Source organism: Copadichromis virginalis, linkage group LG6 (assembly GCF_057382275.1).
Source record: "Copadichromis virginalis isolate Kocher_CV1m ecotype Utaka linkage group LG6, C_Virginalis_male_GT1.1, whole genome shotgun sequence".
Classification (NCBI taxonomy): Eukaryota; Metazoa; Chordata; class Actinopteri; order Cichliformes; family Cichlidae; genus Copadichromis; species Copadichromis virginalis.
Window position 1 is genome coordinate 4111982 of NC_140623.1, and position 26868 is coordinate 4138849.

Genomic DNA, 26868 nt, shown 5'->3' on the forward strand with positions numbered 1-26868 from the left:
ATCAACAAATTAAATCCATAGTAAAAAAGAAATTTAAATCCGGTCAAGCTGAACTACAAACACCATCAAGTGTGGTACAATTTCTTACTCTTAAAACCCCCAAATTACTATCCAGAATATACAGAATATTTTCTAAAACAGATAAATCAATACAGGGAGTGCAGAATTTTTAGGCAAATGAGTATTTTGTCCACATCATCCTCTTCATGCATGTTGTCTTACTCCAAGCTGTATAGGCTCGAAGGCCTACTAACAATTAAGCATATTAGGTGATGTGCATCTCTGTAATGAGAAGGGGTGTGGTCTAATGACATCAACACCCTATATCAGGTGTGCATAATTATTAGGTAACGTCTTTTCCTTTGGCAAAATGGGTCAAAAGAAGGACTTGACAGGCTCAGAAAAGTCAAAAATAGTGAGATATCTTGCAGAGGGATGCAGCAGTCTCAAAATTGCAAAGCTTCTGAAGCATGATCATCGAACAATCAAGCGTTTCATTCAAAATAGTCAACAGGGTCGCAAGAAGCATGTGGAAAAACCAAGACGCAAAATAACTGCCCATGAACTGAGAAAAGTCAAGCGTGCAGCTGCCAAGATGCCACTTGCCACCAGTTTGGCCATATTTCAGAGCTGCAACATCACTGGAGTGCCCAAAAGCACAAGGTGTGCAATACTCAGAGACATGGCCAAGGTAAGAAAGGCTGAAAGACGACCACCACTGAACAAGACACACAAGCTGAAACGTCAAGACTGGGCCAAGAAATATCTCAAGACTGGTTTTTCTAAGGTTTCATGGACTGATGAAATGAGAGTGAGTCTTGATGGGCCAGATGGATGGGCCCATGGCTGGATTGGTAAAGGGCAGAGAGTTCCAGTCCGACTCAGACGCCAGCAAGGTGGAGGTGGAGTACTGGTTTGGGCTGGTATCATCAAAGATGAGCTTGTGGAGCCTTTTCGGGTTGAGGATGGAGTCAAGCTCAACTCCCAGTCCTACTGCCAGTTTCTGGAAGACACCTTCTTCAAGCAGTGGTACAGGAAGAAGTCTGCATCCTTCAAGAAAAACATGATTTTCATGCAGGACAATGTTCCATCACACGCGTCCAAGTACTCCACAGCGTGGCTGGCAAGAAAGGGTATAAAAGAAGAAAAACTAATGACATGGCCTCCTTGTTCACCTGATCTGAACCCCATTGAGAACCTGTGGTCCATCATCAACTGTGAGATTTACAAGGAGGGAAAACAGTACACCTCTCTGAACAGTGTCTGGGAGGCTGTGGTTGCTGCTGCACGCAATGTTGATGGTGAACAGATCAAAACACTGACAGAATCCATGGATGGCAGGCTTTTGAGTGTCCTTGCAAAGAAAGGTGGCTATATTGGTCGCTGATTTGTTTTTGTTTTGTTTTTGAATGTCAGAAATGTATATTTGTGAATGTGGAGATGTTATATTGGTTTCACTGGTAAAAATAAATAATTGAAATGGGTATATATTTGTTTTTTGTTAAGTTGCCTAATAATTATGCACAGTAATAGTCACCTGCACACACAGATATCCCCCTAAAATAGCTAAAACTAAAAACAAACTAAGAACTACTTCCAAAAACATTCAGCTTTGATATTAATGAGTTTTTTTGGGTTCATTGAGAACATGGTTGTTGTTCAATAATAAAATTATTCCTCAAAAATACAACTTGCCTAATAATTCTGCACTCCCTGTATCACTTCCTATTGCAAAATGGGAAGCGGATTTATCAGTTAACTTAGACCAAAACTTCTGGTCTCAGATACGCTTAAAAACCTTTCATTTATTTAGAAATCCCAGTCTTAAAATAATTCAATACAAAATACTACATAGAGTACACTATACAGGTCATCGGATGTTCAAGATGGGCTTTACGTCTACCAACAACTGCTCACACTGTCAAACCAATACACCGGACAATTATATCCACGCTCTTTGGTTCTGTCCACCAGTTCAGACGTTTTGGCGCGAGATATGTGAAGACTTATCAAAGTGTCTGAAGTGTAACGTTCCAACTTCCCCTTTAGTGTGTTTGTTGGGCAGCTTAGATTATGTCACTACAGAAAAAAATATAGCCCATATGGTTTTCAGTGCCCTATGCATAGCCAAGAAAACAGTCCTCGTGAACTGGAAAAATAAAAATAATCTTAATTCTAACCAATATAGAAATTATCTAATAGATTACATTAGTCTTGATACAGCCTCTACCACCACATCAGATCAATTGCTCTGGGCTCCTTTGATCAGCTCCATCACCTATTGGGGTAGGGGGTCATAGTTTGGTCCCACCTTCACTGTTGTGATTGGTGTGAGGGTGAGGACAGGCTTGGGGTGTCGGGGGATTCCCCAGAAGCGTCTTCCTTGGAGGGCTCAACCCGGGGTTGTGGTCATGGCCTGTTAAGGGCTCTGTTGGCTCTTAGGTGATGGTTTCCTCGTGGCTGCGTGCAGCGGGGCTAGGGGATGGTCTGTGCTGACGGACGTGGGTTACTGACCTGGGAGCCTGGCTGTCCCTGGGTGGGTCCGGGGCAGGTGGGGGGTTCTGGGGATGCTCCGTCTCCGGGCTGGGGCCCTGGCTGGGCCTCGGGGGCTTAGGAGCTTGGATCCTGGTTGGTGTGTCGCCGGGGTTGTGGGCGGGTGGGTGTATGGGGGCTCAGCCCTGGTGCAGGATGCCACCGGTGCATCGAGCCACCTGGTGGGCTCTTCAACTAGTGGGGGAGGCTGTTACATCTTGCAGGAGGTCTCCTCTCTCCAGGAACTGACTCTGCAGGTGGAGAGAGATATAGGAGAGGTGGAGGAAGAACTCAGCCTGGGTGTCTATGGTCTTGTGTAGTCTGGAAGATAAGTGGATGATGGGGTGGGTGCAGTTTTCTCTGTGGTGGGGTCGGGTGGGCTGTCCCGGGCCCTGTGGGGCCGGGCGGCGCTGCTGAACTGGGCCCCGGTCCGGATGGGCCTGGGCCCCCTTTCCCTACTGGGGACAGCGGGGGAGCTGGCCCCAGGGAGGGGTCACCTGCCTCCCTCTCCCGCTCCACCACAATCACCCACACATGCAGGACCTTAGGGCAAAGGTGTGTCACCAGGGTGCAGGGGGACATCTGGGGGGGATGTCCCCCTCTGTCCCCTTCTGGCTACCTGTGCCTTAATTTTATCCCACAACTTAGACATTCACATTACTCACACTCTCATAACACATACATATCGGACCTTGGGGGTGGGCATGCTACACGTCGTCCAGAAGACCATCAGGGTGTACAACCTCACCCCTGGCGTCGTTGCCCACCTCTCAATTTTAAATACATGTAGACATTGAGGGCTATCAGGAGGGGCTATGCGCTTACCTGCTGCTCTCTGGCAGGTAGCTCCATGCCCCCCTGGCTTTTAAATGCACCTTAGGACACACATGCATCAACACTACAGGGAGGTTTGGAGTCTTCACAGACCCCCGTTCTCTGTTGCCTGTTGGGGTGGGGGGGCTGGGAGGAGGAGTTGGCTGTCCGACTGGGGTCTGGAGTGTGGTGCCTCCCTGCTGCTGCGGAGTCGGGGCCGTCTGCTTCTCTCCACCCCAGGGAAGAGGGTAACACTACCTGGGTCTGGTGCAGTTTCCCCCTCCAGGGGCAAGGGTACCTAGACCTGGGGTATAGAGTACGCTTGGGGAGTGTGATTGAGTGTACAGTGTCTATTTATTTCTGTCTCCACGTTGGGTGAGTGCTGAGTAATTGCATATGAGAGCATGGTGGGAATCGATGTTTGTATCTGTGTGTGCCTGTATGCCTGTGTCTATATGTCAGGTTGGGTATCAGACGCCACCTCTCTGGGGACATCTCAGACCCTCAATGGTATGGAGGCCTATCTCCCCCCACCACTCCCCCTGCCAGTGGCGGACTCCCTCAGACATCGGTGCATTGGTGGTTCTTTGTGTCCGGGTACGGGCGTCCAGGTACCCACCGTCTCACTCCTGGTGGCTGCTTGTCGGGGCCTGGAGCCTGGGGCTCGCTCGGGCTCCTTCGGGCGTGGGGTACCCTCGGCCTCTCGGCCTGGGGCTCGGTCACTCTGGCACAGCTGGCTGCCGGCTCACTGCAACCCCCCCTGGCTTCTGCACCGCAGCTGCTGAGCAACCCCTCATCTGGGGCTCTCCTCAGCTCTTTCCGGGATAGTGGCGCGGTTGCCCCTCTGTTGGTCTTCCTTGGTCTCCTTTGCTCTTGGGGCCTCTGATGGCCTTGATCTCCTCCATAACTGCTTCATGCCCAGAAGGACGGGGCTATGGCTCCCCACACCCTCTAGCAGATCATTACATGAAGGAACCTTTTAAATACAAGCTCGCTCACGCTCACAGGTGTACAGACGGGTTCTCACAGACACAAAGTACACCCTTTTTGGCTTCTACCTCAATGCACACTGTGCGCTGTCGATCTTACGTGCTGCACAATAATGTTTAATATTTAGTATTTACTGTTATATTCACATAGATCATTGCGATGATGTTGTTTTTTATATTGCTCTCTTTTTTTGCTTGTTTTCTCTTTTTTCTTTCTCAACAGGTGATCCAGGTGATTGATATTTGTATTTTTTGTCTGTTTGTTTTGTTGGTTTTTGGTTTTTGCCCTTTATCACCGTCCCTCTTCCCCTCTCTTTTTCTTTCCCTCTTTCTTTCTCCCTTTTCTTTTCCCCAGTCAAGTCTGTCCCATGTTCAGCAAATGAAAATAAAATAAACAATAAAAGCAAAGGTGAATCAAATAGACCAATACGGCAAGGCTGGGATGGTCCATTTTGGTAAAGTAAATCCGTTGGGCATCTTTCTTTGCCTTTAGACAACAATTCTGATGGCAAAAGAACGAAACGGGACAGGCAAAAAAAAGAAAAAGAAAAAAAGACTAAAGACTGTTTCCAGTCTGTTTCCACCAATAGACTGGAAGTCTTTAGTACCCCACAGAGTAAATGAAAAATCAAAATATGTCATCCATAAACAGCATATTATCTGCAGTAGAAGATGGGATCTGCACAGACACCCAAGCTTGGAGAAGCAGCCAAAAGAATGAGTTAACCAAACACTTCTGAAAAGCTAAATGGAGTTTAGCCATTTAAAATGGGCTCACCTGTGGACTAATGCATTGATATGTCAAAGTCACCCAAAACGCACAAACTGACTGACGGAGTAATGGACTAGCAGCTCCAGTGTTATTTGAGGTAGAATTGATGTTCCAGTTCTCCGTTAATTATTATTATTATTTTTTTTGCATTTTGTTTTGTATTGTTTCTTTTTTCAGTGGGCTTTTTTAAGGTGTTTTAAATATGTTGTATGGCTGCCTACGTTCACAGCAGTAAATTGCTTTATCTATTCAATAACTCCATCAGACTGGAAACCTTATAAGTGATGCATACTGTAATTCTTCCCACCCTCCTGCCCTTTGGTTAAGATCCTCGTCATACTGACAGACATTTGGCAGTGAGTAACCACTAGCACGTGTTCTTCATTTGTGATATCCAAAGCAAGTGTTTGCTCATGGTAAACCAATAAGATGAACTGCCTCACTGATCTTGCACAAACTTTATTTGTTGTTGATGCAACAAAAATGTCTTGTTACTTCAGATACTTTTGTAGTAGAAAAGAAAAGTGTTTTTTCCCAGTGTTCCTGTGGTTTCACCCTCGAGTCTTCCAACTGGCAGCAGTAAGAAAGCTGCAGTGCTGAAGAATGCTGAAGAATCCTTTTCTATATTCATAAAAGTCATAAAGTCAAAGCCATTTAAAGTGCTCCCACAAAAACAGGTGATATACAAAATGAATAAAGGTCCCCAGTATACATAGGTTACATAGGAAAAGGCTTTGAGTCATTAGGCTGATAGTCTTGTCAGAGTCATATTTCTGAGACTCTGATTAAAGATTTTGTTGTGAAGAATTTAGGGGTATTTAACATTGACATTAAAAAGTAGGAAATTTTTATTTGCGTTTAAGAAAATAACCTTTAAGTTTTAGGGCATGCTTTGGACAATTTGAAATGAATTAGTTTGGGATGTTTGCCTTAACTCCAATATTGATTTGAATTGTGTTGATCCAAACTTGAAACCAGTCTTTGGCCTTGACTGTTACCTCATTGAAATTTCTAGCTTGCAAAAATACAATTTTACGATCATTCATTTAGGTAGAAAAGTGTTTCTAGCCCTCTTCATTTGACTATTATAAAATATGTAATAATTCTCAGTGAAAGCAGTGTTCTGAGTAAAGGTGTCTGTTTTCACTTTTAGGACACTTCACCAACGCCAGACTTGGAACAGAGTTTGCGTTCAGCCTCCAGTGTAGATGAGCTGATGAGTCTCATCTATCCTTCATACTGGGCTGCTGTGAAGTGTAAATCCAAACTTTCTGCTGCTGCATCTTCATCCTCCAAACTCTCCCAGCAGTCACAGGTCCGTCAGCTTAGGCCACTGGGTGATACAGAAGAGCCAACATTTGCTGCTGTCTACCTCAACTTGGATATCCTGAAAAGTATGTTTATGTTTTGTTTATTATGTTCTTTCTTCAAATTCTACTTCTTAATTCTTTCAGTTTCATAAAGAGGAGAGTGAGTCTTCTTTGATTTTGGATCATCTAGAATTACTATAATTAAGCTTTAGTGAATGTATCCAGTTCTAAATCTAATCCAAGGCCCATGCTCATTTGAGATTGAATGAGTCAACTAGGATTTGACATCTTGCACAGAAATCATAGCCACTGTAATAAAACAAAATGTATCTATTCAAATGATTGTTATTAGGTCTGCTTTTCTCTCCACAATATACATGATAAATACTACATTAGGAAGAACAACAAGTCACCGTAACAGTGGTCTGACTGTCTCTCTGTGTGCAGGTATAGAGTCAGAATGGAGGAAGACTCAGTGTTCTCCCAGAGAAGTGTGTATTGATGTGGGGAGAGAGTTTGGTGCTCCTACCAACGTCTTCTATAAGCCACCATGTGTGTCCGTCTACAGATGTGGAGGATGCTGCCACTCTGAGGACAAACAATGCAGGAATATCTCCACTGGTTACCTCAGCAAAAATGTAAGCACATTGTTTTATATCTTTTAAAATGTTTCCTTCTATTATTATTATTGATAAGCATTAGTAGTCCCCAGTCAGCACACCTTAAGACCACTTTGTCAGTCCGCCCCAGGGCAGCTGTGGCTACAATGTAGCTTGCCATCACCAGTGTGTGAATGTGTGTGTGAATGGGTGGATGACTGAATGTGTAAAGCGCTTTGGGGTCCTTATGGACCAAGTAAAGTGCTATACAAATACAGGCCATTTACCTACAATGTTTGGACACAATAGACAGATTCAGGACACTGATAGTAATTTAAAAGCTTTATTGAGCACTAAGTTAATGGCCTTGGGAACCGGTGGGCAGCATGGAAGTGCTATCCGTGAGAGAAAAGAGGCAAGATTACTCAAGGTCAACGTTGGAATGAAAATGTTGTCAGAGGACAAGGAATGGAGTTATCCTCGGGGGGGTCCAGGTTTGAGTCAATGGGGGAGTCTGGTTGGCTGGTGGATTACTCTGCCTCTCACCCTGTGATAGACTAGAGCACCCCCAAGGATAAGCAGAAGAGAATGGATGAATGGCAAAGCATGTAGTGCCAGAGAGTGGGCAGTCAGGTGAGGGAGGTTGATGATGGCTACTGAGCTCTTCCGACAAGCAGGTAAATCAGAACAGCAGATGAGCTTGATTTCAGGAAACGAGGAGCTGTGGAACAGACTGAAACAAGGAGTTAAGGAAAGCTGTGAAGTGATAACAGGTTTTCATTGGGATCCACATAGTGCCAAAGGAGGTTAAATGATCTGATGGAATTCTGCCATCTACCCAGTAAAGTACTGTACTCAGATTCAGCAGAAGTGCAAAAGTCATCAGTGCGGTCACAGGGCAGGCTGAGATGACAGCTTCAGCCATGACTCTGCCTGCAGAGAACAAAAAAGATATGGAAGTACAAGTGTGGAAATAGACAAAAACAAAACCCAAATCCTTTGAACTGCTTGTGTAATGACAGTTTTCTTTGATACAAAAATAACTGAAAGTTAAGGTTTTATTATACTAATTTTATAATAAATCACAGATTATCCCGTATTGTAGTTTGTCGCTGCATTTTTGGTTTTTTACTTTAAACCTGCTTTCATAATGAAGAAATAAAGCCTGGTGAATCCAATTTTAACTGGTTCATTATTTGGTGGCATTTCTGTGTTAACATCAGGTACATCTTAACCTGCTTCTATGTTCTATGTTTGTGTATTGTCAAGGGGTAACTAGGCAGGAGGCACTCAATCGAAAGGTTTACTGAGGACAGAGTGAAGATAAACCAATAATTCAAACACAATAATAATATAGAAAAAGTCCTGATTCCACAGGGCCTCATGGCGACACTCCAACCTTGTTGGGATGCCTACGGTGGAATTCCCTGACTATCTGTGACACCCAGGAGTGTTCTTTTGGACCATAACCTTCCCAGTCAACCACATATTGGAAGCCTCTCCCATAGTGTCTGGGATTCGTGTTACAGGGAAGGCTGGCTGGCTGTCATTGAACTGGGCTCGTGGGGGGCCTAGACATAACAGAGTGGTTTTTACTGAGAGGCATGGAAAAATGTATGAATCGTCAAGTTACAAGGCAGTTTCAGGTGAGCAGACACTGGGTTGGTCATGGATTTAATTTCAAAAGATCCAACGAAGTTGAGAGATCATTTCTTTGACTCAGTATGCAATGAAACATTTTTTGGTAGAAAACCAATTTCTGACCTGGAGGATATGAAGGTGCGACTGTGGTGAAGGTGGTGCTGCATGGAAGGGACAGAGAGCTCACCTTTTGTAGTGGGGAATAGTGGAAGATGATGCCCAAGTGATGATTCAAATGGGGACCGTCCAGTAGCCGAAGTGACACAGCAAAAGCTGGCTTCCAGCTCCTGATTTACTCACTCAGTTTGACACTTACTCTGAGGATGAAAGACTGACCTGGCTGCAATTGCTGAACAGTGTTGTTTCTATACCTGCGAGGTGAACCAGGGCCAACAGTCAAAGATTATGTCCAAGGGGATGTCGTATAGCCAGAGTACATGATCAGTGAGCAAGTGGGCAGTGTTTCTTTCACTTAACAAACATCTCTAAACTGCGACATATGGTCTCGTCAGCTGAACTGGAAAAACTCATTCATGCATTTGTGTCATCGCGTTTAGATTACTGTAATTCCCTGTTTACCAGCTTGGATAAATCATCTCTCTCTCTCTCCTCCAGGCAATACAAAACGCAGCAGCCAGACTACTAACTCGTTCTAGCAAGCGTTGTTTTATCATACAGAGCATTAAACGGCCCCAGATTATTTATCCAAGCTTCTTACAAAATACACTGCTGCTCGTCGTCCCCGCTCACAGACTCAGAGTCTGTTGGTTGTTCCCCGAACACGACTGAAGACAAAAGGGGATAGAACCTTTCAGTCTGTTGCACCAAGGCTGTGGAACAGTCTACCACCAGTTACGTTTGGTTGACTCTGTGGATTCTTTTAAAAAGCAGTTAAAAACTTTTCTATTCAAACAAGCCTTTTGTTGATCTACGTATTTTATATTCTTCACATTATTTAACTTATATTTGACCTTTTACATTGTGCATAATGTCTATTGATTGTACTTTTTGTTTTAATCTTTGTGTACAGCGCTTTGTGACTGCCTGTCTGTGAAAAGCACTTAATAAATAAACTTTACTTACTTATTTACAGTCTTGAAAGTAGAAAGAAGATTTGGAAGAGCAATAAAATGAGCAGCCTTCAAAAAGCAATCAGTTATGTAAGTACAACAGTATTAGGGTTGTTGAAAATGGAGGAACGCCGGTAACAAAGTCCAGGATAATGATGAGAGGTAAAATAATTTCTTTCTCATCACACAAAAAGAAAGAAGAAAACAAAAATATTCAGGAATTAGAAAAAAACACCAAATCACTAGAAGAAGCCTACGCGTGCGACCAAGATCAGGAAACATTGAACAAAATACGCAAGACAAAACTAGAATTAAATGAAACTATTAATAAAAAAAACACAATTCCTTATACAAAGACTTCGCTTGCAGAATTTTGAACACAGTAACAAATCAGGTCGATTTCTAGCTAACCAGTTAAAAATAAAGAAAGAAAAAACAACTATATGTGCTGCTAAAGATTTATCGGGGAACACAATATATAACCCTGGAAGAATAAACAACATTTTTAGGGATTTCTATGAAACTTTATACTCACCACAAATAAACCCATCTAAAAATGAAATTGATCTGTTTCTTGACAACGTAACTCTTCCAAAATTACTAGAGAGTCAAGCAATGGAACTGGATTCGCCACTGACGCCAAGTGAACTCCAGGAAGCCCTGATAAGTATGCCCAATAATAAGGCTCCAGGTCCAGACGGCTTCCCTGCAGAATTCTACAAAGAATTCTGGACAATTTTGGCACCAGTATTCCACGGCATGTTGCAGGAAATCGAGGAAAATGGCAGACTACCACCAAATATGAATTCTGCCAACATTAGTCTCCTGCTAAAACCAGGCAAAGACCCTTTATTTCCCTCAAGCTATCGTCCAATTTCTCTTTTAAATGTAGACCTTAAAATAATCTGCAAAGCTCTCTCAAAGAGATTAGAGAAAATAACCCCCCTCTTAATTCATCCTGACCAAACTGGTTTCATAAAAGGTCGGCACTCCTCAACAAACACTCGTAGATTACTTAATTTAATAGACTACTCATACAATAAAAACATCGAAACCATAATATTATATCTAGATGCAGAAAAAGCATTTGACAGAGTTAACTGGAAATTTTTGTTCGCAACTTTACACAAATTTGGTTTTGGAAACTCTTTCATAAACTGGATAAGAATATTATACAATTCCCCAACAGCTCGTATCAGAACAAATGACCAGACATCCTCCAGCTTGTCTCCTGAGGGGCACCAGACAGGGATGCCCACTCTCCCCTTCACTTTTTGCAATTTTTATCGAACCTCTAGCAGCAGCATTTAGACAGGCTACAACAATTAAGGGCATAAAATGTAAGAACATAGAACATAAAATTAGTCTCTATGCGGATGATGTGTTGCTTTTTCTGCAAAACACACAAACCAACCTCTCTGAGGTAATTACTCTAATAAACTGGTTTTCAAGAGTTTCAGATTATTCAATTAACTGGCCAAAATCTACAGTTCTCCCCATTAACTGCTCCTTCCATAATTCTTCCTCTGCCCCACTGCAATCCGGAAATATTAAATATTTAGGTATTAATGTTTCTCCTAAGCTTTCAGACTTAACTAAATTAAACCACATCCCACTTCTAAAGAAAGTAGAAGGCGATCTGACTAGATGGAAATCTTTACCCATATCACTCATGGGAAGGGTCGCCACTATAAAAATGATGATCTTGCCAAAAATAAATTACTTATTTTTGATTATCCCTAACAAACCATCACAAGATTGGTTCAGATCTCTGGATTCATATATTTCCAAATTCCTTTGGAAAGATAAACCCCCGCGTATCAGCTTAAAAATGCTACAAAGAACCAAGGATAGAGGAGGATTAGATCTGCTTAATTTTCACCAATACTTCTTAGCCAACAGGCTTCAGTTCATCTCAGAATGGTTAAAACATACCTTCTTAGATGAGCCCTAGCTAGATGTTGAACAGGCACTATGCAAGGATCTAGAGATTTCAGACCTACCATTTATTAGCTCAAACATCAAAAGACATGAATGCTTTAAAAGTATCAACATCAGCTTTTCTCTGACAGCATGGTGGGAGTTTCTAAAAATAACGGAGTCTTCATTAATCCCATGCAAACGTACACCTATCTGGAATAACCCTGACATATTACAAAACAATAATATGATTAATTTCCATACATAGAGTGCACTATACAGGTCATTGGATGTTCAAGATGGGCTTTACATCTTCCAACAACTGCTCACACTGTCAAGGCAATACACCAGACAATTACATTCACGCTCTTTGGTTCTGTCCACCAGTGCAGAAGTTTTGGCGCGAGATATGCCACACAATCACTGCTTGCACCTTCACGGCATCTACTTTTAACTGGCATTTTTCAACAATGAAACCCAAGGAATGACACTGATTCGACATGAATTTCACATTTCTCACCTTTTACATACAGGCGGCTCTCCAGAAGCTGCTGAAGGCAGACATCACATTCATGTTCTGTAACTGACTTAGAAAAAAATCAGAACGTTATTATGGTACACAAAGAAGTGATTGATGAAGTCACACAGGACATCACTGACTAGGGTCTGAAAGACAACTGGTATTGTCCCAAACGGCAATACCAGTTACTTAAATGGACTGATGACACCTGAGACTCCAACTGGAGATACCGTTTGTGTTCCATCAATGTTCAGGTTATGTGTGCTGAGCCAAGGGTGTCTGAGAACCAGGGCAGTGTTGCCTGCCTCAGTGTTGGGTGATTGCCAGACAGAGAGAGAGAGAAACAGGTTGAGTTTTACGGGTTATTTGTGGGAGCCACGTGCCATTTATTGCAGAAATTTGTAATCCTTTGGGAAGTGTGATCAGGGGAATGACTGAATCATTACCCAGAGTCTGATCAATAAAAGTCTGTTCGGTGTCTGAGTCAACTAATGCTTCAAGTGAGTGGGTCTGAGAGTTGACAGTTAGCTTTGTTTATTTTACCCACCAATATCCCTACAGTTACTGACAGGCTCTGCTTTTTTGGTGGCACAGGTCAGGCATCAATGAAATGTTACAGAATTCCTCTGACTCATTTCTTGTACGGCCAAGCTTTTGCAGGGCAACCCCTTCAGTTCCAGAAATGGCTCGGCCGATGATCCATGGCAGTTGCAGTGTCTTCTCCTATGCTCCCATATATGGTCATCCATTCTGATACATTTACACAGAAAGTAAGGCATCAAGTGAGTCATTAAGATCCTTTGTAGCTAATTTGCCTTTTACCACACTCCTCGACTCCTTGATCAGGGTTCAATCCTTTGTCAGAAATTTTATACTCTGCGATGAAGTGCTCAAAAAAGAGTTTTCGATTAGACTTGAGGACAGCTTGAGCCCATCTCAGGGCTTGTAAATGGTAAATAAACTGGTTCTTATATAGTGCATTTATACTCTGCCTGAGCTCTCAAAACACTTGCAGGCAATAGCTCAACCATGCAGGCAATTTTACACAGCCTGAGGAAAAAGTTCTACTGCGTTCCCAAAAAGCTAAAAAACACTGTGTGAGATATCCACCACTATTTTCTAGCTCGCCAGAAAAAGTGGCTTCTGTGGAAGCTCCAAATGCAGTACCTGTGTGGAACTCAAAGATGGAGTAGGGTTAACATTTGGTTAAAAATTTGGAGGTTTCATCATATCTTTTAATTTGGCAAGCTTTTGAACAATTGTGCCCTGCTCTCCAGAGCATTTTCATGTTTTCTGAGCTAAGCTTTGTGAATTGAGAGGATCCTACAAACTAACTCTGATTCCATGTTGCTCTTCCTCTCTGGAATACCTTTTTATTCACTGCAAACCGTTTTACTCTCCGCGCTAGTTTGCTTCATTCATCTTGGCCGCTGTTTACATCCCGCCAGATGCGGATGTGCAGGCAGCTCAGTGCGCACTCGCGGAGCAGATACTGCACATGGAGCGGACATTCCCGGACTCTCTCATTATTGCTCTTGGGGACTTTAACAAAGCCAATCTGAGCCATGAGCTTCCCAAATACAAGCAGTATATTAAATGCCCGACCAGAGAGGAGAGGACATTAGACCACTGTTACAGCACGATCAGCGGGGCCTATCGTGCGGTGCCCCGCGCTTCACTCGGACTTTCTGACCACGTCATGATCCACCTAATCCCCGCGTACAGACAGAGGCTGAAGCTCTCCAAACCTGTTGTGAGGACCAAAAAACTGTGGAGCAACGAGGCTGTGGAGGAGCTTCGCACGTGTTTGGAGTCTACAGACTGGGACACAATGAAGGCTGCTTCTAAACGCTTGGACGAGTTTACGGACACCGTCACCTCCTATATCCACTTCTGTGAGGACAGCATTGTGCCATCACGCACCAGGGTGAGTTATAATAATGACAAACCCTGGTTTACTCCTAAACTCAAAAAGCTGTGGCTGGAAAAGAGAAAGGCGTTCAGAAGCGGAGACAGGGACTGCTACAGAGAGGCCAAGTACAGGTTCACTAAAGAAGTGGACATTGCTAAACACCAGCACTCTGAGAAGATGCAGCAGCAGATCTCAGAGAATGACTCTGCCTCTGTGTGGAAAAGTTTTAGGAATATCACCAACTACAAGCCTAAAACCCCCCACTCCACTGATGACTTGCTCTTAGCCAACACCCTTAACGACTTTTACTGCCGTTTTGACGAGCCATCAGGCAGCCTTCACACCTCCAACGGCCCCAACAATAGAGACACTTTGGACACTCATTCCCCCACCTCTCCCCCCTCCATAGAGCCATCACCATCATCAAACACTTCACCTACAACATCCCCCTCCTCACCCCACACAAAAGAGGATTTCACACCACCTCCTCCCACCACAACTCTTCATATTCATGAAGCAGGTGTGAGGAAGCAGTTTAAGAGTCTGAATGCTCGAAAAGCTCCCGGCCCAGACGGTGTGTCTCCTGCCACCCTCAGACACTGTGCAAACGAGCTGGCCCCAGTGTTTTCTGGCATTTTCAACTCCTCACTGCAGGCATGTCATGTGCCTGCCTGCTTCAAGTCCTCTACCATAATCCCTGTCCCCAAGAAACCAAGGATCACTGGACTAAATGACTACAGACCCGTGGCTCTGACATCTGTGGTCATGAAGTCATTTGAGTGCCTGGTTCTCTCCTATCTCAAGACCCTCACGGCCCCCCTCCTGGACCCCCTGCAGTTTGCATACAGAGCCAACAGGTCTGTAGATGACGCCATCAACATGGCCCTACACTTCATCCTGCAGCATCTGGACTCCCCAGGAACCTACGCCAGGATCCTGTTTGTGGACTTCAGCTCTGCCTTCAACACCATCCTTCCAGACCAGCTCCGAGGCAAGCTTTCCCATATGAATGTGCCTGATCCCATCTGCCGGTGGATCACTGACTTCCTGACCGACAGGAAACAGCATGTGAGGCTGGGAAAGAATGTCTCGGACTCCCGGACCATCAGCACCGGCTCCCCTCAGGGCTGTGTTCTTTCTCCTCTGCTCTTCTCCCTGTACACCAAATGCTGCACCTCCACCCACCAGTCTGTCAAGCTAATCAAGTTTGCAGATGACACCACCGTTATTTGACTCATCTCGGACGGGGATGAGTCTGCCTACAGGAGGGAGGTTGAACGTCTGGTGTCCTGGTGCAGCCACAACAACCTGGTGCTGAATGCCCAGAAGACAGTGGAGATTATTGTGGACTTCAGGAAGCACACAGCCCCACTCCCCCCCATCATCCTGACTGACACCCCCATCACCTCTGTGGACTCATTCCGCTTCCTGGGTACCACCATCACCCAGGACCTGAAGTGGGAGCCCACCATCACCTCCGTCATTAAGAAAGCCCAGCAGAGGATGTACTTCCTGAGGCAGCTGAAGAAATTCAACCTGCCAACACGGACGATGATGCAATTCTACACTGCAATCATCGAGTCCATCCTCACCTCCTCCATCACCGTGTGGTACGCTGGAGCCACTATCAGGGACAAACAGACTGCAGCGTGTTGTGCGCTCTGCTGAGAAGGTGATTGGCTGCAGACTTCCATCTCTGCAGGACCTGTACACCTCCAGGACACTGGGGCGTGCAGCTCGGATCTCAGCTGACCCTTCTCACCCTGGACACAGTCTGTTTGACCTGCTCCCCTCAGGCAGGAGGCTCCGGTCCATTCGCACCAGAACCTCTCGCCATAAGAACAGTTTCTTCCCCTCTGCTGTTGGACACATGAACAATAACCATATGACTGTTCCCACCACTAACACATGACCCTACGCTGTGTTCACTGCATCATTCCATGTTTGGCACTGATCACCACCTGCACTCATGTATATATCATGTATATATCTATCTATCTACGTAGCACTTTTAATTCTTATTCTTATTTTTATTTTCATGTCTATTTAAGCGTAATTTATGACAGTATGTTTGCACTGAAGCACCGCAGCAATTTCCTAATGTTGTAAACCTGCTCAACATTTGGCAATAAAACCCTTTCTGATTCAGATTCTGATGTTAATTGCTGATTTGTTCTATCAACAGACCACTAGGTCAACAGGACTCAATTGCAGAATGTTTATTTACAAGGTGAAGGTAAAGCACAATCCAAAACACAAGAACAATATCAGGGATGGTCCTGATTCCACAGGGCAAGGTTCTCCAAGGGTCCAGTCTCTCCACAGAATCTCTCTCACAAAAACAGATCCACTCACCACTCTCACTAACAGTTTTTGCCACAGGAATCTGTGCACAGGTAGACAGGGGTATTTATTCTAGAGAAAAAGACGACCAGAGTGATCACAGATGACAGAACGGGGGCCTCACTAACTGTTAGTTCTCCAATGATTCTCCAAAGATGGTGGAATCCCTTAAGTAGTGGCAGCCAGGCAAGGTTATCAGGAACAGGTGTGTGATCACTCCAAGCTGTGTGTAGATCGAGGGGGGGAACCTGGTATGAGTCCCTCCACTGTCTCTTCTTGCCATTTTACTCCAAAGGTGGCAAATGTCAAACTCCAACAGTCTCCTCAGTTCTCCTCAAATGTTCTTGTCACATGCACAGTGAAGGTGCAGCTTGTTGGAAACACAGTGCCATTCATCCAGTCAGGCAGGATGGTGGGTTTGCCCTTCTTCTCTGATGCTGTTTGTCCACACTGCTGCTGCTTGCTGGGTCTCTTTGCTCAGGACTTTGCTGCTGTCTCTTTATCTGCCATGTTATTGCTCTTTGGAGCTGCATTCCTTGTCTTCAGGGAGGAGTGAGAGCTCGCATGTGAGGTTGAGGGACACATGGAGCTGTAAATAATAAACTTGGCCTGAACGTTTCCAGTGATGTTAAACTATAACTTTCTTCCGACCGCTGCATGTGGAAAATTGATTCAGGTCTGCTTTTCATCTGAAAGTGACAAACTAAGACATCACCGCTCTCACAATCGGAGGCAATTACTTTTACACAGTGCACAAAGACACTGTGACGTCAGACACATTCACAATTTTTTCATCTATCACTTCACCTCATATGTCATTGTACTGAATTTGAGCAACCCTAAGCTTAATGCAGATTACTTTTAACAACTGACACAGACGTACACAAACAACACAAATAGGCCTATAACTTTCCCCAGCCTGCGTGAATCCGCACGACCGTTGAGCTCCTGGACTCGCGTGTACCCGCGCAGTCACTGAGCTGCACCTGCCTGCGTGAAACCGCACAGCATAGGCGTTGCTCTCTTTTGTTTATAAGCCTGCGATTAACCGCACGGCTCAGGTCCGCGTGAACCCGCGCAGCTACAGCGCTCTTCTTTGAACAGTACTTACTTGGTGCTGTTCTTGCATTAATCTCGAATCCCGTCAATCACCATCCAGCGAGGAGAAAAAACAGACAGCTAATCCACCGGCCCGATGACAAATTCTCATGTCTCGGGACTTTACTACAGGAACTTCTATACGTCTTGGCTGACGTCTTTCGGCATGTCTCCTTTTTCCCTCGGTGAATGTCAATTCTAGGGATCCGGCTTTGAAGGACCAATTAATGTTGGGTCTGTCTAGCACAGGCCCACCGCTGGAACGAGACAATTTAAAAACGCAGCAAAAGCATTGAACACCAAGTTGGCAAAGTTCTTCGTGTTACTCGTGCATGAGGGAGACCTGCCTGGAGCCAAGTGTCGTTCCACCACTTGACCTCCGTCAGACTCTCAGCCAGGTTCCCCATAGCGCTCCTTTTATTGTGGTTACATGAATATGCATAGGGTCATTAACATATAACATCTTACATAGGTATACATGTGAACAATACTAGTGTGTGTGTGTGTGTGTGTGTGTGTGTGTGGTCAGAGTGTGACCCCATAAAGACTTCCCTAAACCTGCTGGTCTGGAAGTCCAGCAGTTCATCTAAAGAAAAGCACTTAGACTAAAACAGATATAGCTACGTTTATCCTACCATAAAACAATAAGAGAAGGTACGACCTCTCCCATGCTCCCAGAGTGCTCTCTAATGCACACAAAGTTTGCAGACTATCAAGGATCAAACCTCTACCAATCTACAACTAATTATAAAACTCTAAGCATGTATAAGTAGATATTTATAAGCATAAATGACAATCAACAATACAAAACCTAACAGGCCTCTCACTAAAACACATTTGTTCCCATTTCTTTAATTGAATCTAGGAAAAATGCAAAACATAACACAGCTTGATAGGCATAAAATAGTCATATTCAAAGCGCTGTTACCCCAAACCTTGCCAGCATGGTATAAGGTGTGAATTTAAAAATAGTGAGGAAATTGAAAAAAATGCAAAAACGTGGTAGGCCTAAAAAATATCTAAAGTAGATGAATAGTATCTGAAAGTCATGGTCTTAGTAAAAAGGAAAAATTCCAGCAAAAACCTTACATAGGAACGGAGAAATCTGGGAATCTGAAACCGAGAATCTCATATTTACAGGAAAACAACAGGGAGAAGAAACTGAGGTATGCCAAAGAAGAACTGGACTTAAAATCAGTGGCAGCAAGTTGTATGGAGTAATGACTGAAAAATATTCCAGCCACTCACTTGTGGTTTAGGGCTGCCTTTCCGCCAGCAGTGTTGGGGATCTTGTCAAAATTGAGTATTGTCATATTTGGATCCACTTCCATCTGGAAAGTGTGTGATTTGTTTTTTTTGTTCTTTTGTAACGTGACAGTGATCCCAAACATACTGCCAATACATTAAAAGCATATTGATGGACCTTAACGTTATTTAAGCAGTGCAGGATCATCCTGACAGGGATCGAAACCAAAAGTCAGCCAACATCCAAAGAAGAGCTTTCAAATGTCCCTCAAAAACACTGGAGAACTGTTTTCATTGCATATGCCAGGAGCGCGTAGGAAACAAGCTTTCATAGCCAGCTGTTGCATCTCTCTCTCTATCTCTTGTGCGTAGCAGACAAATGTTTTCTATTCTGCATTTCCCCATCGAGGGCACTAAACCTGTGGATCTCATTTCTTCCATCTTCTTAGAATGACATCCAGAGTGGCTTGGGTCAGCATAAGATATTTTCTCAGATTAACCTGTTCTTATTGATTATTATAGAAATCGATTATGCATTGATTATGGTAGGGTAGGTGGAAGATGTCAACCAGCCTTTTGGGACATTTACAAAGTGACTTGCTTAATTATTCAGTACCACTGTTAAATTCCGGAAGTTCCAGTTCAGAGGAAGGTCGCGCGCTGGACGGATCAATCGGTGGCCGCGTTACAGGACACACTCGATGACGCAGACTGGACATGTTCAGAAACAGCTCCGATGATGATGTCAACGTGTTTACAGAAGCGGTTGTGGGATTCATCGGGAAACTAGCGGATGATACCGTGGAGACAAAGACTATCACAACGTTTCCCAACCAGAAGCCGTGGGTGGATAAAACCATCCGCAACGCTCTGAGATCCCGCACCGCTGCCTACAACACGGGACTCATGACGGGGGACATGGACCCGTACAAAGCCACGTCATATAACGTGCGGAGGGCGGTGAAAGAGGCGAAGCAGCGCTACGGGAGGAAACTAGAGTCACAACTCCAACAGCGTGACTCTAGGAGCCTGTGGCGGGGACTAAGGACAATAACGGACTATAAAGCACCAACAACCGGTATGACGAACGCGGCCGTGACTCTGGCAGACGAGCTGAACACTTTCTATGCTCGCTTCGAGGCTGCAGCTAAGGACTCCAACAATGCTAGTGCTAGCGGCGCTAACGGCTGCAGACAGGAAGATACTGCCAGCACTGGAAACGTGCTCGTCATCTCCGAGCATGAAGTAAGGAGAGCCTTCAAGAGAGTGAACACCAGGAAAGCAGCAGGACCAGACGGCATCCCAGGTCGTATCCTAAGAGACTGCGCATACCAGCTAGCTCCTGTGTTCACTGAGATATTCAACATCTCTTTATCTCAGTCGGTGATCCCCACATGCTTCAAAGAGTCCATCATTGTTCCTGTCCCGAAGAAACCCCACCCTGCTTCTCTCAATGACTATCGCCCTGTAGCCCTCACCTCAGTAGTGATGAAGTGCTTTGAACGCCTGGTCAGAGACTTCATCATTTCTTCACTACCAGACACACTGGACCCACTACAGTTCGCTTACCGTCCAAATCGTTCCACAGACGATGCCATCTCTCATCTCCTCCACACATCACTCACTCACTTGGACACTAGAAGGGGGAATTATGTTAAAATGCTCTTCATAGACTACAGCTCTGCATTTAACACCATAATTCCCTCCACACTCACCACCAAGCTGGAGCATCTGGGACTCAGCTCATCTATGTGTCAGTGGATCTCCAACTTCCTAACTGGCAGACCACAGGCAGTAAGGATGGGCGGACATGTCTCAGCCTCCACCACTCTCAGCACTGGAGCCCCCCAGGGGTGTGTCCTGAGCCCCCTGCTGTACTCTTTGTACACATATGACTGTGTGGCCACTACCAGCTCCACCACCATCATCAGGTTTGCTGACGACACCGTCGTGGTGGGCCTGATCTCTGATAACAACGAGACGGCCTACCTGAAGGAGATTAGGAATCTGGAGAACTGGTGCCAGAGGAACAACCTCCTTCTAAACATCAGTAAGACAAAGGAGCTGATAGTGGACTTCAGCACTAAGCAGGAGAGGAACTACCAGACCCCCGTCATCAACGAGTGCCCAGTGGAGAGAGTGGACATGCTTCAAATACCTCGGAGTTCACATCACGCAGGACCTGTCATGGTCCTGTCACATCAACACCGTGGTGAAAAAGGCCCGACAGCGTCTCTACCACCTCAGACGCTTGAGAGACTTCCAACTGCCCTCCAAGGTGCTCAGGAACTTTTACTCGTGCACCATAGAGAGCATCCTGACGGGAAACATCTTAACCTGGTTCGGGAACAGCACCATGCAGGACAGACGAGCTCTACAGAGGGTTGTGCGGTCAGCTGAGCGCACCATCCGCTCCGAGCTCCCTGACCTGCACTCGATCTACAGCAGGCGGTGCTGGACCAAGGCCAGGAAGATGGTGAAGGACCTCAGCCATCCCAACAACAGACTGTTCTCTCTGTTGAGGTCAGGAAAGCGATTCCGCTCCCTGAAGACCAACACAGAGAGACTGAGGAGGAGCTTCTTCCCGCAGGCGATACGGTCTCTCAATCACACCACCACACAGTCCTGACCCACACATATAGTTCTTACACACACACTGGACATTCTGGACATTGTTTTCACTTCATTACTTAAATCACGCTGCTGTTATTGTGTATATATTTATTTATATTTCTTCATACATTCTTATATAGTTCTATATTGTGTATTTTGTTGTACAGTTTTTTTATTTTCAACTTTAATTTATATATTTTATCTTATTCTCCCAGTTAAATTTACCCTTCATTCTAATTTGTGTTGTACAGTTATTTCATTTTTAACCTTAATTTATATTTTATTCCTTCCTAGTTAAATTTACCCTTTTTAATCTTTCATATTTATTTCCTATCTTATTCATAGCCTTTTCCTTTTTTGTTTTCTTTAGGTCACGAGCAGTTGTCCAAGCATTTCACTACATATCGTACTGTGTATGACTGTGTATGTGACAAATAAAATTTGAATTTGAAATTTGAAATTTGAAATTTGAATTTGAATTTGAATTTGAAATTAAAAGACACTCAGGACCAGATATGGGCAGCAACGGGTTACTGAGTTTTAGTCTGTAAAAAGTGACAAAACATTAGTGTCTGCTGTACACTCTGCGTGGGAATAAAACTTGTTTCCAAAGTGAAAAATTAAACTTCAAATCTGAGCGAGCACCCTGCACGCTGCCACGGGAATGTGACGTTCACAGAGAAACCCCCGGATCCCCCACTGACATGACCGCAAAGGGCAAACCTCCACCCACCGGCCCCACTCCTGCTAAACAGGTGACAATAGATTTAAGAGTGACAGGACTCAGTGCCGCTGAGTCTTTGATTTTATTTATTTTTTTGCTGTGTTTTACTTGCATCTATTTGAAAGAGTGAGTGTAAACAAAAAAACATTATTTTATTTTATATGCTGGAATATGCAGAACATAGGTTTAAATGTTAAACACATTTCTTCAAGTCAGAGACTGTTGCATATGAATTATTTTTTGCTTGATGCAATGTGCATAAAGTTAAAAGATTCAAATTAACATTTTTTTTTTAAAGAGGCTTTTTCATTTGATTCAGTTTTATATACTCAAATATGTAGAAAAAATAGAACTGGGTTGAAAGGTCTATTACTTTATTACCTATTCAGGTTTTGCATCATGCTTTTTAAAACTAACTAAGTAACTAGTTACTTTTGAAAATAAGAAATCAGCAATTAGTAACTAGTACTATTTTCAAGTAACTTGACCGACACTGCTCAGAACACAGACAGCTGTGACAGATAACAATGATGTTTCGCATGGAGAATGCACACAAGGAGCCGAGGCATGCAAGCAGTCGTTCGAGGCTGATGTCTCATATAACATGATAATGTTTCATTTGGAGTAAAGTAAATGTTACTGCTTGCTGCTGATCCAGGCCAGTGTTTCAAAAATGTGGAAGTTGTACAGATTAGATTATGTTGTCTTTAAACATTTCCTGAAGAGGCAGATCATGCAGTATGTAGTTCTCTAGCAGCTCGACAAGGAGCAGAGTGCAAAACATTAGAACACCATGAGGACATGCACAGCTAAGTACATGATGAGACTGTACAGGGTGGGCCATTTATATGGATACACCGTAATAACATGGGAATGGTTGGTGATATTAAAGTCCTGTTTGTGGCACATTAGTATATGTGAGTGGCAAACTCCTCAAGATGGGTGGTGACCATGGTGGCCATTTAGAAGTCGGCCATCTTGGATACAACTTTTGTTTTTTCAATAGGAAGAGGGCCATGTGACACATCACACTTATTGGTAATGTCACAAGAAAAACAATGGTACTTATGGTATTTATCATTCGAACTGATGTATTCAATCAACTTATTTAGGACTTCTGTTGTTCCTCCGTTGGGACTGAATTAATCACAACAAAAATTGGACTTTTGTATGATACTTAAATGTCCATTGATTAATTGCACTTTGCAAACTGAAAAAAGCATAGCATAAATATGTTTCTGATGTTGTAATTTTGAGGCGTTCCTTCCTTCAGATTCTAAGATTCTGAAAAGTCAAGAAGAGTTTTATATTTAAAAAATGTGCCAGAATTGCAAAAGTTTACCTGAACTTGTTTCTCCTTAACCATAGCAAAGTGGGTGCAGTGGGTTTGTATGCAGACATGGAAGGGCAAAAAACCCCAAATAAAACAGAGGGCTTGCAGCTGATCAAAAGTCACACAGTTTGTGTTAAAGCAGAGGCACCAAGTGGTTCATTGGATTTTCACTTACCTTGAAACAAAGAGTATATTCCCTCACCTTCTAATTGTCACATAGCTGTTTTTATGGACTCAGTTATGAATTGTAGGATGGCTTATTGTTTTAAGTTTTAAGTTTTAAGTCAGCTGTGTTATTCATTTCCTATTCATTACTGCTTGAATGAACGGGGGGTAGCATTCTGAGTCAGATGAACTGTTTTAGTGGATTCACTCAGCACAGGAAGTTAACTATTTAAGTTAACTATGTTAACTAAGTTAACTATGCCACAGAAGAATGTGAATGTAACTGTTGCTCACTGTATTTGGGTGTATATTGTATGCCATTTTTTTCATGCAACTTTTCATTAGTTTATTTTAAGCCCAGATGAATGAATAGTTGTCATAAATATGAAAGTAAATTGCTTCTCTGTTATCACTGCAAGTATGATAAATTTCATGTTGACATAAATCATTTATTCATTCTCTTCCGCTTTTACTTATCAGGGTCTGAGAGGTGGAGTGGGGTGGAGCCTATCCCAGCTGTCATAGGGCGAGAGGGAGGGGGGTACACCCTGAACAGGTCTAGCACATAGAAACAAATAACAGTTTGCACTCACATTCACATCTATGGGCAATTTAGAATCATCATTTAACCTAACCCCATTTTTTTTAAAAAATTGGGGTTAGGTTATATTGAAATAGATTTTTGGTTAAATTGATTAAACCAAAATTAATTTTATGTATATTATGGCTTTAACTATGGACATAAGGTCTGTTAATAAAGACTGATTGATGGATTGAATTGCATGTCTTTGGACTGTGGGAGAAAGCTAGAGTACCCAAAGAGAACCCACAAAAACACGAGGAAAACATGCAAACTCCACGCAGAAAGGCCACAGCCAGATGGTGGAGTCAAAGTCAGGACCTTGTTGCTCTGAGGCAACGGTGCTAACCACCGTGCCACGGTGCTGCCAGTGTGCTAAATTTAATGCTGTCATAAATCACTAGAAGATATTTCAAAGAATCCCTATGCTTCAAATAAGACTTGTTTTTCAGAACCTGTAAACATAATTTGATTTAAAATGTGACACAGAATCTACACTGGCAGGTTTTTAAAACTCATTCAAGACATTACCACTAACCATATAGAGAAACTGTGTTGTAGTTTCTGATGCATCAGATATGAGCACACATACTTTAAAACACTTAACCCTAGATTATACTCAGACATGGACACGGACACCTGGGGATTCAGTGACCGAGTAGTCGTTCCTGTTAAACGTCTTTGATATCTGCTTGAGCTCCAGCACCTGCGAGCATGTGCAGCTGATGCATGGTACTGTAAATTGGCCATGAATGAGTCTGGGCAGTCAGAAAGAAACAGGCAAGGTCTTCAGGTCCACTGGACCCGTGGCTAGTGGAAGTGTGGAAATCATAGGTCCTGTGTACCCTCATTTCTCCTTCCTCCTCTCTGGGCTTGTGTGTGTGTGTGTGTGTGTGTGTGTGTGTGTGTGTGTGTGTGTGTGTGTGTGTGTGTGTGTGTGTGTGTGTGTGTGTGAGGAAGAGAGAGAGAGAAGGAGAAAGTAAAGCATTGTGAATTGACCCAGGTGTGACCCAGCAGTGCTGTTCCCGCACAAGGTTGCAAAATTGGAGCACCCAACACTGTCTGCACACACATTCCCACACGTTTCACCCTTTGTCTTGCAGGAATGAATATTGGGGACCTGACACTATAAATATCTCATTGTGGTTCCACACCTGATCAAGATGGCAAAGCGATTCTCTGTTCAGACTGCCTTACAGTTGCTATTGGAAGAGACAGAGGGTTTTGATGGCGATGCAGAGGAAAAAGTTTAAGAATGTGAGGATTGAAGAGGACAATGAGCATCGGCCAGCTCTAAAGTTTAGCAAGCTTCAAACCTCAGGACCAGCCTGCAAGCAGCCAGCCCCAAGACCAGCAGGGAGCAGCCAGCCCCAAGACCAGTGAGCAGACTGTCAGCAGCTTGCAAATAACACCGTATGGATGGTAAAAGATGGCAAAATTGAATGGTCTTCCTGCTTACGAAATGAACCAATGTGAACCAATGTGATTCGAATAATACCAGAACCTACACGCTGGGCAGTCATGCAAAAAACATCAAGTCTTCTTTTGACCTTTGCATGCAATACCCTATCAAGAAAATCATCCTGGATTGCACCAATTTAAAGGAAGCAGAGTTTTTGGAAAGACATGGAAAGTCTTGGACAAAACCGATTTGGATGCTCACTTTGGGGTTCTTATCCTTGCTGGTGTTTTCAGGTCCAAATGGGAGACCACAGAATCCCTGCAGGATGAAGAAACTGGCAGAGATCTTTTTTGGACCAGGATGTCTCTGAAAACTTTCAAAATAATTTCCAGGACCATCCGTTTTGATGACCATGATCATAGACCAGCTTGACGGCAGAGAGACAAGCTAGCTGCCATCAGGATGGTGTGGGGCAAATGAGCGGCCGGTCTCAACTGTTTTACAACCCTGGCCCCAATGTCATCATTGATGAGCAGCTGATGCCATTTCAGGGCTGCTGCCCAGTATATACCATCTAAGCCTGCCAAGCATGGTATAAAGATTTGGGCGCCTGTGATGCAGGTTCATCTTATGCATGTAACTTGCAGGTCTACACAGGGAAACGCAATGGAGGAGCCCCTGAAAAAAATCACCTTCTGACGCTGCCGGGTGCTGGGTGGTCCTTTCCAACTCGTACCAGGGTGGCTAGGCTCTAGCAGGGTTGACTGCCCATTGCCCCTGACTCTCTGGGATTCTCGCCCTTTGGCAGTGGGAAGCCCATCGGGGCCTCCCTCCTTCTTCTGCTGGAACGGGTGTGCGGTTGTCACCAGTGTTGGTCAAGTTACTTGAAAAAAGTAATCAGTAACTAATTACTGATTACTCCCCCAAAAAAGTAATCCCGTTACTTTACTGATTACTTATTTTCAAAAGTAATTAATTACTTCGTTACTTAGTTACTTAGTTACTTTTTAAAAACACGATTTACAACCTGAAGAGGTGATAAAGTGATAGATCTTTCAGCCCAATTCTACTTTTTCTACATAATCCATCATACAAAATGTAATCAAATGGAAAAGTCTCTTTTTTTAACTTGTTTTATCAGTTTTAATCTTTTAACTTTATGCATCAAGCAAAACATTTAATTATATGCAACATTCTCTGACTTGAATAAATTAGTTTAACATTTAAACCTATTTTCTACACATTCCAGCACATAAAATAAAATATTTTTTGTGTTTTCACTCACTC

The 26868-nt window shown here is 43.7% G+C and overlaps 1 protein-coding gene across 1 annotated transcript in view; it reads left to right on the forward strand.

The window, feature by feature from the left end:
- vegfc (vascular endothelial growth factor c) overlaps nt 1-26868 on the forward strand; it is a 102502-nt gene that overhangs the window by 24347 nt on the left and 51287 nt on the right. Inside the window, exons 2-3 of the mRNA XM_085458323.1 lie at nt 6260-6500; nt 6864-7054. Of these exons, the coding sequence (XP_085314449.1) occupies nt 6260-6500; nt 6864-7054 (432 nt within the window). The remainder of the gene's footprint in view (nt 1-6259; nt 6501-6863; nt 7055-26868) is intronic.